We start from the raw sequence: 17,902 nt of genomic DNA, 5'->3' as shown, positions 1-17,902 counted from the left end.
AAAAAAAAAAAGTCGCGGCGCGGCCTCAGCGGGATCGGAGGCGAGGAAGGTGGGGGATGCGTGGGCGAGGGCAAGGGTGAGGGCGAGAGCATGAGGGTGAGAAGCGAGGCGGACCATTTCCGCCTTCGCCTGCGAGAGAAAAAAAAAAGAAAGAACGAGAGAAACGAAGAGGAGAGAGAAAGAGGAGAGAGAAAAAATAATAAGGGTATTTTGGTCAGTTTGCTGAAAATTCGGACCGAATCTGCAAAAATAAAAAAGGTGGCCCGATTTTGCAAAAGCCTAAAATAAGTGAATTTTTTATGCAAATTGGCCATTCACTTTTATCTCTATTTAAAAATTTTAATATTTTTAAATTTTAATTTTTTAAATTTTTATATTAAAAATATTTGAAAAATTATTAGATAAAATAGTTTATTCCCACTTAATTCCTCAACCAAACACGGCCTTAGTGTTTCCCACTGAAGTTTTTGTTTCGTTTATACCGAACTTTGGATCCCTTGTCGTCTCTTACGGGTGCAGGAGCCAGGGATGAAATGGGGGAAGATTTTGAAAGTTCCCCTTTTTTTTGGGTTAGTGGATCCGGACGGATTTAGAACGGATTTGAATTTTATTTAATTTTTAACGCTATTTACTATTTCATTCGAAGTTGGTTAGGATCGAAGCAGATTGACAAATTTTTAACGGATTGAGGGGATTAAAGGAAGGAAGGAATGTCCCGCCTTTCGTCACATTTCTTAGCAGATTAAGACGAATTTGAGACAGATTTTATTTTATTTTTTAAATTTTTGGCTCTCGATTACCATCCAATACGTAGCCGATTGAGACGCGATCTCCACCATTTGCAATCCTTAATTGGAGCCTACTCGATATCGGATCTACAAATTGAGCGATGGAAAATAATTATTTGTGTCGGACTCGAAACGAAAATAAAATAAGGTGGTACAATTAAGCTTGTTGTCGTCTTAAAATTAATTCAAACCGACTAGAATTTATTTTGAGCCAGCTTAAATTAAAGTTTAATAAAATATTAATATCATCTATAAAAAGTACTAGTGTAGTTACCCTGCGCGATGCGGCGGATAAATATTGTTGTAGTAAAATTTTTTCTTCGTCAAGACTTGAAGATATATAATGATTAAAAAAAAAAATCTAAAAATACCTCATAAGTTTGCGAAAAAAAAAAGCAACACATCCTATCAGTGCATAAATTCCTAAATAAAGAGGGCTTAAAGCAATTTAATCAGCTTACGTACAATAGGCAAAAAGGAAGAAGCATTTGAAACTTAAAACCAACCAATATAACTGCATTGATACATAGACAAATCAAAACGTTCCTACTCAATATATATATATATATATGTAGCATGTGGTCTAGGCCCAATGATAAATAAAAAATTACCATTTTACAGCATAAAAAGTTCAGATTCAGTAAACTGCGGATGAACAGGAATAACAGAAACATAGCCGAATTAGCAAAGGAAGGTTTAGCTTCGACCGATAGATTGATTGGTTGAAAATTTGTTCGAACCGAAGTAATGATAGACTAATACGATAATTTGATATTAATTGAATGTATAATGAGCTTGAAAAGTCAGATTACTATGACAACTTGAACAAAATTCAACCTTGACATCATCAGATTGGCACCGGCCAATAAAACTGCATTGATACATAGATAAATCAAAAAGTTCCAAATGAAGTATTTTAAAATGGCAAAGGTATGACAGCTAAAAAATGTTAAAGTGCAAAGATATAAAAACAAATTCTATTGTATTAGTAAGATACACACTTCAAGAATGTCCAAGAGATCCAAAATTGGACTATTAACAAAACACCTTGAGAGAATGAGATGTACACGATCAAGTTCCACAGAAAAGCTCTTTTTACAGATCCAAGTGAGCGGTTTGAAAGCATTATGATTAGCAGCATTAAGATGTTAAAAAAAAAGAAAAATGTTGTGACCTCTTCAACTATAGGCTATTTTTATAATTGTGAGGAGCATCAAAAAAGGGATCTTTTTTCACCTCCAAAACATTCGGTTTCGTTATAAAGAGGAACCACGATCGTGACGACGCAATCGGCGAGCATGGTAATGATGAACCAGGCGTTCGCAAGCATGAAGGCATATGGGTTAATCAACAAATATTATATTATCAAAGCACTCTAAATCGATGTTTATACTTAGATGGTGTTTTGATTTAATTGTGTGCAGGTTATATTGGTCAAGCATAATCCGATTATTCGATTAGCAGACTCAGTTAACAAAAGTTATACATAAAACCAAAGAGATATATAATCACTAAGATCAACTAAAATAGTTACCTTTATTCCATTAGCATGCCACCTTCTAAGAGCCTCAGGAACATCATCATAAACAACCCCCTGCAGTTCCTTGTTCTGAAATCTTGTCCTCCATATATGGCCCTGCATGTCAGCATGAAAATAAGACATCTCTAACAGCTGTCAGCTATGTTCTACTGAGACCAAGTTACATTTGCTACTACCTGCAGTTGTTTAAGTGATGTGATTTTTCGATCTGCTTTGATCATGGCTTCGACATTAGCGACTAAGGAATTGATCACTTCCTCTTTTCCAGCATCATCGGGTGGAATTGGAACTGCCCCCGAAACCCCTCGCTTCAAGTCGTCCTCAACCTGTCGAAAATCAGACCATAAACACAAAAAATGATGAAAAGTAAGGAGATTATTTATCAATTTATGAGCTCCTATTGATTCTCCAACATGGAGTTGATATGTCAGGATCTAAATACTCAACAGAGAATTAAGAATTCGCAGCATTTGACACAAAAATCATAGCTCACAACTTCGATTCAGAAAAAACATAAAGCACAATCAGGTCGTAAACACAAAAAATGATGAAAAGTAAGGAGATTACTTATCAATTTATGCGCTCCAATCGATTCTGCAACATGGACCTGATATTAGAAATAATACGTAATTATATCAAAATTGGTGATGAAACAAATTCGCAAACTTGCATAATTTGGCTAGTTCAAACTATTGATGGTCATTAAAAAAAATTTAAAAACGAAACTCTTAAGGGTGATGAGAGAAACTAAAATGGTAAATTATTAAATAGGGATATATACAATTCAAGGACAAAAACTTGCTGAAAGTTGCAAAACCAACAGAAGTTGGGTTCATTGCAAGAATGTTGAGTAAAGTAACATGTTTGTAGAGTTATTCATGACCAAAATAAATCAAATGGGATTAGTATTATTTGTTGCAAAGATAATATAAAAGAAATTCAATACATATATACAATTTATTTTGCAAACAAATCATATGCGAAAGCATTGTGATATATAGCATGCGGTCCAGGGCCAATGATAAATCAAAAAATTACCACTCCACAGCACTAAAAAATTCAGATTTAGCAAACTGTGGATGAACATGAAAAAACAAATAGAAATATACAGCTAATCCGCACGCCTATATAGCTTCTTACCATTATGCATCGTGTACAGTTCTTCTCTAGTTAGGAATTGTATAGTTGGTCCAAAGTAATTATATGTTATAAATATATTTTAACTGTTTTGTAAAAATAAGAGTTTAAAAACCAGTATATAGTGCAAAATGAATTAAAAATTCAATCACCATTTGAGCACCTTGCAGGGTGTCCTGACGAAGAAGAGCATATTTAAAAACAAAACAAAACAAACAAAACCTAACCTTTTTAGAAATTAAATACACACAAAACTCTGAAAATTCATATATATATTAAACTATATGCCATTTTTATAATTGTGAGGAGCAACAAAAAAGGGATTTTGATAAAATTGTTTAAATTCTACAACCGAATAGCAAAAGAGGAACATCAAAAGAGGGAGTTTTTTCCTTTTCTCACCTCGGAACCGCTCGGCCTCTCGATTGTAATCGAGAAGCTTCTGCTCGATTCGCTTCCCGGAGGTGAAATCGAAGCCCGCGGAGGTGAAATCGAAGCCCGCGGAGGTGAAATCGAAGCCCGCGGAGGTCTCGCTACCAAATCTGAGATGGAAAAAATCAGAAAGAGAGAAATAGGGTTTTTTTTTTGCAAATAAAATTTTTACAGAGGCATTCTATATAGGCAGCAAGAAGGGACCACAGAGGATGAATCCGAGCCATTTTCGCGACCGGAGGGAATGAATAAGCCAAAACGAAGCGCTGTCAACAGGAACGACGCGACCGGAAGAAGGGACGACCATGAACTCGGCCCAACACTCCATCCAGAGAGGGAATAGGAGTCGGAGCGGCATCTAGGGGGCGAACGAAACGAAGCGTCGCCAAAGGGAACGGACGCGACGCCAAGAAGTCCAGCCACGAACCCAGCCCAACAATCCGTCCAGAGAGAATAGGAGTCGGAGCGGCACCTAGAGGAGCGAGCGAAGGAGCCGAGGGTGGAAGACGAAGCAAGGAAGATTAAATGGGGCACCCACTAATTACATAATAGAGTGCCTTAAGATGACAGGTAGGGCCTACAGAAGATTAGATTAAGCTAATGTTGCCACGTGGACAAAAGGGAACGGGGATTCATTAGAGTTTATAGATTGTTATTAATTTATTATTATTGATTATTGATGTTTATTTTTACTCTTTGTGTTGGAAATTAGTATCAAAATTTAGAAGTCATGGTAACGTCATGGTAACAGAAAAGTAAAAACTTAAAAATAACATTCAAATTTGCAACATATCAATCCAAAAATAATACTTACGTATATTATTTACTTTCTAACTATATCAAGCCAAACACAAGCGATGAAGCTTGGGTTAACTCGTATTGGGCTCATTTATTTTTCAAGCTAAAAGGTGAGCTCATGATTAGCTCGTTGTTAAACAACCGAGCTTATTTTGAGCCGATTACAAGTCAAATACGAATTGACTTTTTTTCAAGAGAGAAAAAGATAACATTTTATCCGTTTTATTTATTATTATTATTTTTATTATTATTTAAAAAATAAACTTAACTGAAATGTGGAGCAACTAATCTTCAAACTCTAGCTGCGTTTGGTTCGGATATAAATAAGAACTTCTTATTCCAAAGATATGTACAAGATCATGTATAAGTATGAACTAAACCAATTTTACATTTGGATGAAATTTAGGTTGTTTCTGAGAATAAGTTAAACAGTGTTTAGATATTTAGATTGGAACAAGAGAAATAAGAGTTATAATTCTTAATTAAAAATATTTTTATCTAATTAATTGATATCAAAATATTAATTAAAAATAACTTAATAAATTAATAAATTTATTAGCTATGGATATTGTATAGGATAATAAAAATATATTAATTAATTAATTAAATATTTACTAGTTAGTAAATTATTTTAGTTAGATAACTAGTAAAAAAATTAATTAGATTAATACAAATATTAATGGTTGATCAATATAAATATTGGCTTATAGATTAATATATTAAATTATTAATAATTAATTAGCTAATTAATTATAAACAATAAATTAATTAATTACTTTATTATTTAAGCAATGAATAATGATTTAAATATATAAATTAAATTAATTAATGATTTAATACCATAATTAAAATTAAATTTAGATTTTAATTTACCTTGTTCTCACTTCGGAACAAGCTTGTTCTAGAAAAAAGGGTGGAACAACAATTCTAGACTTTAACCGGATTATACCAGCTTATTTCAAGGACCCGAGAACTACTGTTCTCGGGTATGAAAATTCTCGTTTGGAAAACAAAAGGGGAACAAGGGCTTATTCCCCCTTTGTTCCCAAACCAAATGCTACTTTAGTCTTAGCACCGTTATTCTCCAAAAACTAAAGCTGGTAGAGAACGCCACAAAATGTTATAACTGGATTAAGAGGTGTAACCCGATTATATTTCATATATAGGATTATTTCAAATCTTGGAGTGTCACACTTTTTCCACATTTAGGCCCTAACATCCTTGTTAGGCTTAAGCATTCATGCAAGCACCATATGATGTGAGACGAGTCTTGCTAACCTTAGCCGATTGTGGAAAGCCGCACTCCATCCACAATGCTTTACATGTTGTATAATCCTAACTCAGTCGAAACTGATCTCAAAATTTTGTTAGATAATTGGATTTGGTGCCAACTTTGACGCCCCATTTTCAGGGAGTCATTTATCTTAGAACTACTCCAACCCTAGCATACTTAACCTTCTTAACCTTTTAGACTTAAACGCTATTCGAAATACTATAGTCAAGTTAAGAGGTTTAATCTTATTATATCCTTTATATATAACTATTCTAAATCTTGAGGTGTCACAAGATATGTTAGTTAATTCGCGAATTATTAGCGAATTATTGAAAATCCGAATTAAACGGTCCGTTTACGAATTTTTTTCAAAGATAGAGAATTATTCGCGAATTTTTGGACCAGCCGAATTATTCACGAATTATTCCCGAATTATTAAAAATATGAATAAAAAACATATAATTTTTATATTTAAATATAAATTATCTTATATTTTATATCTTATATCTTATATTTTACACCGAATCCGTTTTTAAGCCGAATTTTTCAACGAATTTAAAAATTAGAAAACAAATTTTATACGTATTATACCCGTACCGAATTTTTGCCGAATCCGAATTAACTAACTATGGTCACAAGTAGAAAATAGTGTTTAACACTCCCCTCACAACTGGGTGTTTTAGTTTTGAGACTTTTTACTAGGTTCATGACGTCGTTGGATGTGAGTTAAATAGGAAAAAAATCAATAATGCGGACGTAAATTAAATAGGAGGAAATCAATAATACTAAGAGTCTGGACTGATTCAAACTCAATACCTCCTACTTTAATACAATATTAAATAATACAAAATAACTGTTATTCTGTAGTAGATTTTAAATTTTTATATTTAACAGATATCAACCGTCAATTTTTTTGTCACTTGCACTAGGAATGGTCGGTGTTAGATGTTGAATGGCGACGATAAGATTTGAGGTTCAAATTTCTATGCAAACTTAATTTTGGGGTGTTTGCCTCCAGTATTAGATTATAGTGTAGATCCCCCCAATAATGTTTTTCTTAGTTGTTGTTCTTAGATATTATCTTATATACATCAACAACACATAAAATTTGATTAATTAAATTAAATTAAATTAAATTAAATTATTATTAAATTAATTAAATAAAATTATGAATTGGCAACCCAAGAAAGCCCTCCCAGCATCCGGCGGGCCCAGCAGGTCCCACGCTCCAGTCATTTACTTGCTCCTCTCACAGTCTCACATTCATATTTATAATATCCGTATGATAAATAGAACCCACCTCCTCTATCCATCTCATTCCTTTTGTTTTTCTTGTTTTTTTCCTATTCCCACTTCCATCTATGTATTTGTGATTAGGAGGAAGTGGGGCCCGCACTTATGCTTCCTATATATACTAGTAGAGCCCACAATTATGAAATTTTCATTGTGCTTTTTTATTGTGGGACTCACAATTCTATTTCTCATTAACTGAGCTGTTACTCTTTCATACTAAACTAGTGTAGAGATCCATGCGATGCAGCGGATAGATAATAGAAATAAATTTTTAAATTTTTAATAAAATTTATATTTACAGCTTATAGGAAACTATATCATGTTAAGCACAGTTAATTTGCATGACTAAATTTAATTGTTAAAAAAATAAAATTATGGTTAGAAGCATATGAAATACATAAATAATAACTTAATGTATCTGGCTTAAGAAAATTTTGAGTGGGGTCTCAGGCTCCAGTCTCCACATCATACTTTTTAATCTACGAAAGAAATTTTGCCCACAACAGTGTCTACTCAAAAAAATGGTCATAAAATGAAAATAAAACAAAAAACATCAATCTTAAAAAAACTAATACTTTTTTGGAGCACTTCTTTTACTCATCCAAATCTCATACATCTTCTTAATCTTCAGCTAGTAGTTGCTTCCCGCGTCGAGTCACTTCTGGATTTCTATTGTAACCTATGAACAAACACCTCATCTGCATCACCAAACTGCGATATCTAAACCGATACAGCCTTGCCATCACATCAACTGCAGAAATTCTAATTCTTAAACAATTTGATTTACCAAGAAGTTCCTGCGATTCTTGAGGAGCTCCCGCGCAACGTCCCCGTAAAGAGGAGGCTAGGACACCGCTCCCCTCGGCCCAGTTGTGGGCGCGCGCGAGCCGCGCGAGGAGGCAGTCGAGGCGGTGGCGGTTCACGGCGAGTGAGGGCTCCGACGCAGACCGGCCCGACGAGCACTTGTATGGACCACGACTGGACTTTACAGGACGATACTTCTTGAAGGAGACAACGTTCTTCGCATGCTCTTCTTCTTCATCATCCTCATAATCTTTGTTAACATAATGAGATAGAGAGAAGTAGATGAGTGTGGGGTGAGAGATTAGATGATAATGTTCTTTTTTGCATGGAAAATAACGTGTCATGCAAAAAAAAAAAATGGTGGGGGATTAATGGTGGAGGGAAGTGGATTGGAGTTACAAAGCTCACTAATTGGTGGAATATAATGCATTTAATTAAATATGGTGAGGTGAAGGGTTGAGCATTTAGAATGGAGAAGAAACTAATTGGTGAAATATGATGCATTTAATTAAATGTGGAGAGGTGAAGGGTTGAGCATTTAGAATGGAGAAGAAACGTAAACTAAAAAAAATGAGAGCTTGCCACGTCATCATTTTACATTGAGAATTCATATAAGAGTATAGATAAATAGGATGCTACTATTTTTAATCGTTTTCCTTGTGAGGCTTGAAATTCTATTTATGCGCGCAACGCGTTTGAGCTGTTTGGGGGCTATCCCCCCTTTATACCCAAACAAGATTTTTTGGGGTGGGAACAACTTGTTCCCACCCACCCGGTACAAGGGCCCGCTTGTACCAGGTGGGTGGGAACTGGGAACAAGCTGTTCCCACCCCGGGTAGAGAGAGAGAGAGATTTTTATTTTTATTTTTTTTTAAATTTAAATTTAAATTTTTAAAATTTATAATTTTAAAATTTAAATTTATAATTTAAAATTATAAATTTTAAATTTGATATTTTTAGTTTTTAAATTTTAAATTTACTATTTTATATCTTTGAAATTTAAATTTGTCTTAAATTTAAAATTTGATATTTAAAATTAAAATTTTGAAAATTAAAATGTTAACTTTTAATTTCAAATTTTAAAATTTAAAAGTTAAAATTTTTAATTTTCAATTTCAAATTATAAGTTTAAAATTTAGAAATTTAAATTCAATTATAGGGGTAATATCATTATTTTCTATTTATAACTAACAACTCTTCCTCTTATTCTCAATAACCATCCAAACACAATTTTTCTAGTTTCAACTTATACTCACATTTTCATCCAAACAAAAAAATACCCTTGTTCTTACAAAAATCCATACTTGTACCTAATCCTGGTATAACTAGTTCCTACTAATTCCCAAACCAAACGAATTAATGGGTTTTCAACCTTCTCCCTCTACCTCCCGTTTCCGCCATGGCGATCTGCCATTACTGCCACTTTTGCCAGGACGGGCACAGAGTGGGAGCTGTCGCTGTCTCCGTCGTGCCCGGGTGGAGTAGTTGGTACCACCCCGCCTCCTCCTTACCTTCGTGGGTTTCCTACTGCAAGTTTTGCTTTCTCGAATGGGGGGCCCACTGTGCGCCTCTGTGATGTGGCCTCCTGCAACTCGCTGGAGTGTTGCGAAACGCAGTTGCCGGTGCAGATGACTGGATGATTGTGTCACTGCCTGACATAGTGCATAGCCTACCCCGCTGGCCGCACGCATACCTTTCTATGTTTGCTCCTGTTCCTCAGGTCCTATTTTTCAGGGTGATGGTTTAAATTATAGTTTGTGCTCAGTTTGCTTCTTTGCTTCTGGTGCTTTACTTTTCTCTTTTGTTTCCCCTTTGGTATTTCTCTGCTCTTCGTCACTCCTGTGATCGTTGATCCGAACTGGCCTCTGACTTTGCACGGCATTCTTTACTCTGCCAGGCTTGTTTACTATTATGCCGCGTGTGCTTTTCTTTCTTTGGGTTAGGGGATGAGTAATTTTTGTGTTTCTTACTTTATTGTTGTTGTTGTTAGTTATATATCCTATAAGCCAATCTCTGTCATAACTTAAAGGGATAATATTAGTATACTTTTCTTTTATGATTAAATCTAGCATTCTTCATTCATATTATTGCCAAATGCATATTTATGAATCGTCCATAGAATTAATAGTAGAAGAATTAACTTTCTAAGAAGTTAGAAAATTGAGACATATTCTTCTGTAATTAATTCTTAAAAATGCTCCTGATCATAGGATTATCACGAGGGTGGTGGTAAATCCGGATAGATGATCAGTGTATGCTGTACTTCCCTTATGGGATGACGAGTCTCAAGTCATTAGTATGGTGACACTAGAGTAAGCATAAAGGTGAATGTTAGAGAACAATTTCACTAAGCGTGACCAACTATAAACAATCACATAGATGTCTACTCACTCGTCAGTGAATTGTTCCATACTGTAGTAGTGTGAGTGATCATTTGACCTGACGCCCCACGGTTATCTTGCGTGACGGTTATTGTAGTTTGACTGTGTAAATTCTTATACCCTAATCATGGATTAAGTCAACACATGTTGGCTGCAGTGGGTCATACGTAGAGGTAGGTGTGTGTCAAGATAGAATCTATCATCTTCGGTAGAGAGGTAATTGTCCTATACTATCTGTTTTACAAGATATAAAAGTCCTTGGCCAAGGCAGTGTGATTTTATGGAAAGGAGTTTCCACATTAGTTGTTAATCAGATAATACATATGATTGAGTAATGGGGTTTGACGAGTTACCCATAACCTTGACTCAATCGGGACAAGTGATAGAAGGATTTTATCACACGGTAACTACACCTAGAGGTTCTGTCTATTATTAATTCTACTTAGATTGCCGCGATATACTGCTAGGTGTCACTCGTAGATTGTGGGACCTATGAGAGTGATTAAGATAGTTAATTACACTCAGTTGGGAGAACCAAAAAATATTTTGGTCTATCGAGAAGAGTTCCGATGGTAACATTAAAAGAGTTTAGTGTCACATCTCACTACAAGGTAAAATTGAACCTATGTGGTCACACACAATAAAGGCTGCCTGTGATCTAGTGCTTAGAGAATTAATAGAGACTATTTTGCTAAAGTAGCAAAATAAGAATTTACTTGCTAAATTGAATAGCAAGATGGACTAATTTGTAAAATTTTAGAGTTAATGCAATTGTTGCATACGGTGCACTTGCGCTGAAGTTACTAAAAGGAGTTTACGATCTTTCTCTCATCAACTCCTCAATTAATAAAGATTAATTGAGGAAGTTACAAAGTGAAATTAAACGAGGAAGGGAGAAGACCAAATGAACTCATACGTTCACTTACCCTATTAATGATATAGTTAATAAGGTGAAAATGAAAATCTCCTCTTCTCGCTTTCTCCACTCGTTTCTCTTCACTCCACCTATTAAATGAGAGGAATTGACTTCCTATCATTTATGGTGGTAGTTTCTTCTCTCCTCTTTGCGAACAATGAGAGGAGTTTGATTCCCACTCATTCATGGCGTTTAAGCCTATAAAATGAGATGTAATCCTCCTCAATGAAGGGGGTGATTTGTAATAAAGTACGAGAAAAAGATAGATAGTTTTAATCATATATAGAATTCTCTTTTAATCATAAGAGAGAGGTCCTCTTATATTAATTGATCTCTATTGTTAATCCTCTTCAAATTGCTAGTACAATTTTGAGGATTAATTTTTCTCCACATTGACACAAGAGATCACGAAAGAAGTTTTGAGATTACACTGTGATTGTGTGAAGCACAGATCCCGGAGCAGCCTTCTGTGGATACACATAGAGGCCGAACACTTGTGCGGCTCAAAGGACCAGAAGTTCAGATCCACATCAACCGTAAAATAATTTCGATAATTTGCACAAGTTGAAATTCGAACCCTTCTTCTAATTAGATTAGAATAATAATTTTGTGCGTCACACGAGATGATTTTGGTACATATATATACTAATATCATAAATGTTATGATATTAAAGTATACATGGTTGGATCATATTTTATAAATAAAATTTATTTTCGCTGCATTAAATGCACATGCAGATGCATACATTTTCTTATAGTTGCACGCAAACATGCGCCCTTTTTTGGTTGGTGTTCGCTGGATTGCCCTAGTTTCTTTAGCGAATTTCGAAAATATGCTGATGCTTGGTTACTGCAATTTATTCCTTTTTTAAATACAGGCTTGTATTTTATGTTTTAGTTTTTATTGTGTTGTAATGTGTGTGTTGAATTGGCTGATTTTTTTCCGCTACTTATAGTTGTTTTTCCGAAGTTTATTAGATGCGTGTTCCATGAATTTTAAGTGGGTTGCTTCAAAGATTACTGACTTTTTACTTGATTTTTTTTTTCTGCTTTTCCCCTCTCTTTTTCAATCAAATTAGGTGGTTTGTAGGATGCGATCCTACTATTTTTAGCTGATTTTGATTGAGCCATTAAGGTCCTCTTCTTATTTTTCTACATAATTTTTACCTATATATTCATTATCTGTATAGAGAGTGGTAAAATAGTAAGAACATTTTATCTTCCATATCATATATTTTGTTTGGATTACACAGGTACTAATTGCTCTGTTTTGAATTTCATTTTGAATAGATTGTTGCTGTAGTAATGACAATATTAATTATGTTTGGTAGCGCATTTCTTGCAAATTTTCATCTTTTACATTTGATTAACTATAGTAATGCTATGTGTATTGGCAACTAATATTATTTTATTGATATACTATTTTTTCTTATTTTTTAACTAAATAACTATTATAATTATTGCTCGCCGCATCGCGAGGGGTTATTTAACTAGCATAGGTGATTTAGGCAAGTAGGAAGTAAAAGGGCTCGCTGCCACAGCATAGGGTATACTTCAATTACCCTGCTGTATTACTTCTATCTTTTCTATAGTTTAGAAAGTCACATTTAATTATTCTATGATTTAGTACATTTTTATTTTATCACTCCGCATTACAAAAAGTTACATTCAACTATCATGTGATTTTATCCGTGTTTTACTGTAAGAACCTATGATTAAACATGGTACCATCATAAGGTTTTCAAAAATTACTTTGCTATCCTATTCGATGGTAAGTTTTTTCCAGTGAAATAAAGATAAAATTACAGAATAGTCAAGTATAACTTTTTAAACTAGGACATTGTATTCAATAATTTGTGGAGAAAATGTAGAAAAGATCTCCTAAACATTAGCTCTTTTGTCAAGTGTAGAGCTACTATATTTTCGAAAGCATAAAGGAGTTGAAGTTTCTGACTTTTTGACCCTTGGATCAAGGACTGTAGGGTTGGGATGATAGTCATTCCCTTTAGGATTAAGTAGTCTCCCTAGAAAAATAATATTAATTCAAGGGTTATAAATGGTCAAAGAGATTGATTCAAAGATTAAAAACTTAGAAGCACCAACTCTTTTATGTTTCCAAAGGCACCACAGTCGGAATCCTTTTGTCAATAGCTATCTCGACTTTCAAATTTGGCAACCAAATTTCTTAACTTTATAATTTTTAATTAAAGTTATGGATTATGCAATCGTTTTAGTCGTATGCGTTGCATATAATCTTACAAAGCTTAAAAACACCAAAAGACTTTCTACGCTAATATAAGAAAAAAAAAAAGAAGAAAAATCAATATTAGGTTTACCCTATTCTTCAATCCTCACGGTTGATTATCAAAATTTAATAAGGAAAAAATTTTATATACTGAAGTCTTATAAAATTATGGCTAAATTATATAAATCTGTAGTATCTTTGGTTTTTGGATTGCTTGTGGATCTCAGCGTCTGAGGCTTGGCGACACATCTGGAGAGGTTCGGGACAAGTTGGAGTCGTTTTGGCGCGAAACGGATGCAAAACGGACTCGACGCGATAGGAGAGTGGAGTTCTGACGTTGAAATCTGCAAAGTGCAGGATTTCAGTGTTGAGTATCTGTACAACATCGGGCTGGTACCGATACCCTATGTGCTAGCTTGCGGACTGAGAGGCCCAGTACCGGTAACCAAATCGGGTACCGGTTCTCCAGCTGTAAATTGAGTTGGTGAGGGGTATGGATGTATTTTGTTTGTAGTTATCCACACCACCAACTCTCTCTCATATTTATCCACCTGAGGGAGAGTAGCTTGCTTAATTATTTCCTCTTTCTCTCAAGTGTTAATTGTGTGCTTGGTGGAGGCCACGGCTTGAGCTCGGATCGACGTCGACGTTGCGCCGGAGGATCGACGTCGATGTTGCACCGGAGAGCCGTTCGAGCGTGTGGACTTCGTGGTTGTGCCGTTGGAGGCCGGGCGAGCGCGTGATTTCCTCTCATTTCGACTTCTCGCCGTGGTTGGATTAGCTTTTCGAGGTGAGTTAAAGTTTACCGAAATCGCCAGAATATCTTTTAAGTTTTAGCATTTGTCGACATATATCATGCGTTTATTTTCTGGCTAGTACTCGAATTAATGGATTAGTGTTTAAATCTGAATTTGGAGTTAAACTAGTAATTTAATTTTACATGTTGGACTTGGAATTGACTTAGGAGAAAACTATAGATCCTACACTGTCATTTTCTGAAAAATATCAGATTTAGCTTCAGGAGCTGTGGTTTGTTTGTATCGCCGCAGTTTGTATGCGGTGGATATCCAGATTAGTGTAGGATGAGTTTACGCTCGTGCTGGGATGCCGAGTTTATTTTTACAGTAGTGTGTAGACTGTTCCGGACTGTCGGGTGCCTTCGCAGTGGACGGTGGACCCAGATTTCGGTATTTGCATCAGATTGTGCCAGAGCACGTGAGTTTTGGTTATTAGACCAGTTAGACCCATTTATTTTGTTACAACCTGTGAGAGCCCGATTGAGCTCGGCAGAGACACGCGTGTATACTCGGTTGGGTAGCACCCACGAGTGCCACTCCGAAGTCGAGCTTTGTGCATTTGTGTTGATGTCGTAGTGTCCTGGTTGGACTTGCTCTCCACCAACAGCCCAGCGCGGTGGTGGTTGGTGTAGCTTCGACAGGTAGGACGGGTGTGTTCACAGTCTCTAGTGAGATTGGGTCAGAAAGTGCATTTCTATATCTATAGATAATGGTTAGCGATAGTACAGTGGCATATCGCTATAGAATTTTGCCAGCATCCTTTACTATCCTTGTACATATTTTCTGTAGACTTAGTGGGTGAGCCGTTGAGATCGGTAGCGATACCCACTGAGGACTACTTCTTTTTGCAGTAGTTCTCACACCCATTTATTGACCCTTTTTTGCAGAGCCTTCTTCTACAGCTGCTGCTGTCGCTGATTCTGATCTTGGAAAGGGAGTCGCGAGCTAGATCCCTTCCCTGGTTGCAGTACTAGAGGAGTACTAACTATAGGTAGTTTTGGTTTTTGGTTCATGTACATACTTATGCTTGTTACTCGCTGGAGCGAGAGATGTTGTATCTGAGAGATTTTGTATGTATAGTGAACCTAATGTTTATTTATTTTCAGTTCAGTTTAGCAGCTCTATACTACTAGTTGTAGTTTGAATTTTGTTTTCAGGTACAGCTATCGCTTCGTATACAGGAGAAATTTCTTTGTATACGGCGGATTTGTCGGCGTGCCCGAAAAAACGAGTAATCCGGGGCGTGACAAAACCTCTCTGTCAATACTCGCTTTTCACTTTCCTCCCTCTGTCATTTAAAAACCTACACTTTGCTCCCTTAAAAATAAAAAAAATGTTCACAGGAGGAAACGGTGTGACAAAATGACCAAATTGCTCTCATCTTCTTCGTTTTCTCCCCAATCCTGCTCATCCCTTGCCCGCGCTTCCCTTGACCCCAGCTTCGACTTCGTTTCCTTTACCTGCTTCTCTACTCCTCCAACACCCTCGCCGCCTTTCTATTTCGGCGACTGTAGGAAGGAGATCGTGCTAGGTATGGACGGAAAGGTAGGCGAGGGCGAGGTCAAGGGTGGAGGGCGAGAGCGCTTCTTTGGGCACCGACAGAGGAGTGCATGAGGGTGAGGGTGAGGGCGAGGCGGTGAAGTAGGGCAAAGCAGTGCGGTCGAGGATGTCGGTGAGAAAGAAAGAGGAAGATGAGGGTTTCAAGGGTATTTTGGGTATAAAAAATATGATATAAACAGAATCCGAACGGAACACTGACGGTGGGGCCGAAGTAAACATTTTTTATTTTTTAAGGGGGCAAATGTAGGTTTTTGAATGACTAAGGGAGAAAGTAAAAATACACAGTAAAGTTTTCTATAATTTAGCCTAAAATTATATATACTACGTGCAGTCAAAACAATAGTATAATCAGTAACTTTGACTGAGAATAGAGATCTATTGAACTACATAATTAAATTTAAGGGTTTTAATTGTAAAATTGAAAGTTCAGATATTCATTTGCAAAAAAGCCAACGGCCGGGAGGTTTTTGTACATTTTTTCCATAACATATAAAAGGCAATTAAATATTAAGTATATATAAAGGCAATATTTTAGAATAATAATATATTATATATAAGGGCAATTTTTTAGAATAATGAAGAAAATTGGGCAATATTTTGGCTTCTCTTATGTGCATTTAGAAATCAGGCGATCGATCAGATGAATCACACTATATGCACTAACAAAAGAGAATTGCTTAGAAATGGTGGAAGTAGGAAACTTAGTACATCTAATATCATGTTAACTAAAAGATGGATGGACAGAAAACACCTTGCAGAGTTAGTCAACACGACCACCAACACTTTTGCGAGCTTATTTTGATGTGTCTCGACGTGCAGGATTTAATATAGGATTACTCTATACAAGGAGATTATTGTTCGTCTAGCTGCGGCAGGATGCATTGAGTCATCAAAAAAGTTTATTCCACCGCAGAATAACTAGAAGATCATTCTGTGTATAGAATTTTTCTCAGTAGGCATAAAAAAAGGCCCTACTCTTGCAAGTTGGTTGAATTGGCCTGATCCACTTGTCACATCATCATGGATAATGTCTATGTGGAAATTAACTAGTGAAATGGGCAACTTCCACAAGTTCATGAGGTCCCAATCAAATGAAAGATTATCTAATAAAGCTTCTTGTTCAATCTAGGGTTTTAGATAGCAAAAAGGTCAAAAACTAAATAATCGATAAGAGTCAACAAGTAATACAATTTTGGTATTGCAAGAATATCTCAAGTGTCATCTTTGAGAATCTCACAATGTTTTTATCTTCTTACTTCAATTTTATTTATGGTAATTTTCTTTTTCAGAAAAGTAAAACAAGTAAAAAAGAAAGAAAGAAATTAAGCATAAGCATTGACTAATAAATTGGTATCAAGCAATGATATGACTCCTCTTCATACTTAAAAAAAAAGGAACGCTACTAGTACACCCAAAAGTGGATGTAAATTCTACACCTTTTCCATCCGAGGGCCAACTTTTGCACACTAGTCTTATCACTATCTATTATTATAATATTAAAATCTAAAAGGAGTTGTCTAAACCCTTAGATAGGAGGGTGTAAGATTTACACCAAAAGTTGGGTGTACAAGTAGTATTTCTCTAAAAAAAAAAAAGGGATAATTTCATAGATGCCCTTCTAGGGACTATGAATTTCATCAATACCCTTCTAAAAGTGATAATATCATGAATGCCCTCCGATATATCAAAAAGTATCATAAATACCCTTCATTAGTTAAGTTCCGTTACCATCTTATGAAATGGAGTTATATTTTTAAAATGCCATTTTTACCCTTCGTCTCTTATCAATAGTAGAAATACTAATAGATATTTCAAGATAATTTTTGTAAATCTAAATTTGAATTATTAAATTAAATTATTAAAAATTATTAAAAAATATATAAAAATTGTATTTTATATATAGTGTCTTACTATGTATATTTGTAATATATTACTTTT

At 35.3% G+C, this 17,902-nt stretch overlaps 1 protein-coding gene across 4 annotated transcripts in view; it reads right to left on the bottom strand.

Annotated features, from left to right (window-relative positions):
- LOC109712712 (enolase-phosphatase E1-like) overlaps positions 1 to 4,415 on the bottom strand; it is a 5,567-nt gene extending 1,152 nt beyond the window's left edge. Inside the window, exons 1-5 of one of the 4 annotated variants that reach the window (XM_020236454.1) lie at positions 4,102 to 4,415; positions 3,868 to 4,007; positions 2,505 to 2,654; positions 2,323 to 2,424; positions 408 to 875 (exon numbers count right to left, since the gene is read on the bottom strand). In XM_020236454.1, coding sequence (XP_020092043.1) covers positions 849 to 875; positions 2,323 to 2,424; positions 2,505 to 2,654; positions 3,868 to 4,007; positions 4,102 to 4,255 — 573 coding nt within the window. In that variant the 5' untranslated portion in view covers positions 4,256 to 4,415 and the 3' untranslated portion in view covers positions 408 to 848. Of the gene's footprint in view, positions 1 to 407; positions 876 to 1,609; positions 2,425 to 2,504; positions 2,655 to 2,895; positions 2,936 to 3,867 lie in introns of those variants that run through there. The other 3 variants (XM_020236455.1, XR_002216962.1, XM_020236453.1) reach the window with 3 other exon arrangements.

The sequence above is a fragment of the Ananas comosus genome, linkage group 7 (genome assembly GCF_001540865.1).
Source record: "Ananas comosus cultivar F153 linkage group 7, ASM154086v1, whole genome shotgun sequence".
In the NCBI taxonomy this organism is placed as follows: domain Eukaryota; kingdom Viridiplantae; phylum Streptophyta; class Magnoliopsida; order Poales; family Bromeliaceae; genus Ananas; species Ananas comosus.
Note: the sequence above shows the minus strand (reverse complement) of the source record. Positions and strands in the feature narration are given on the sequence as shown.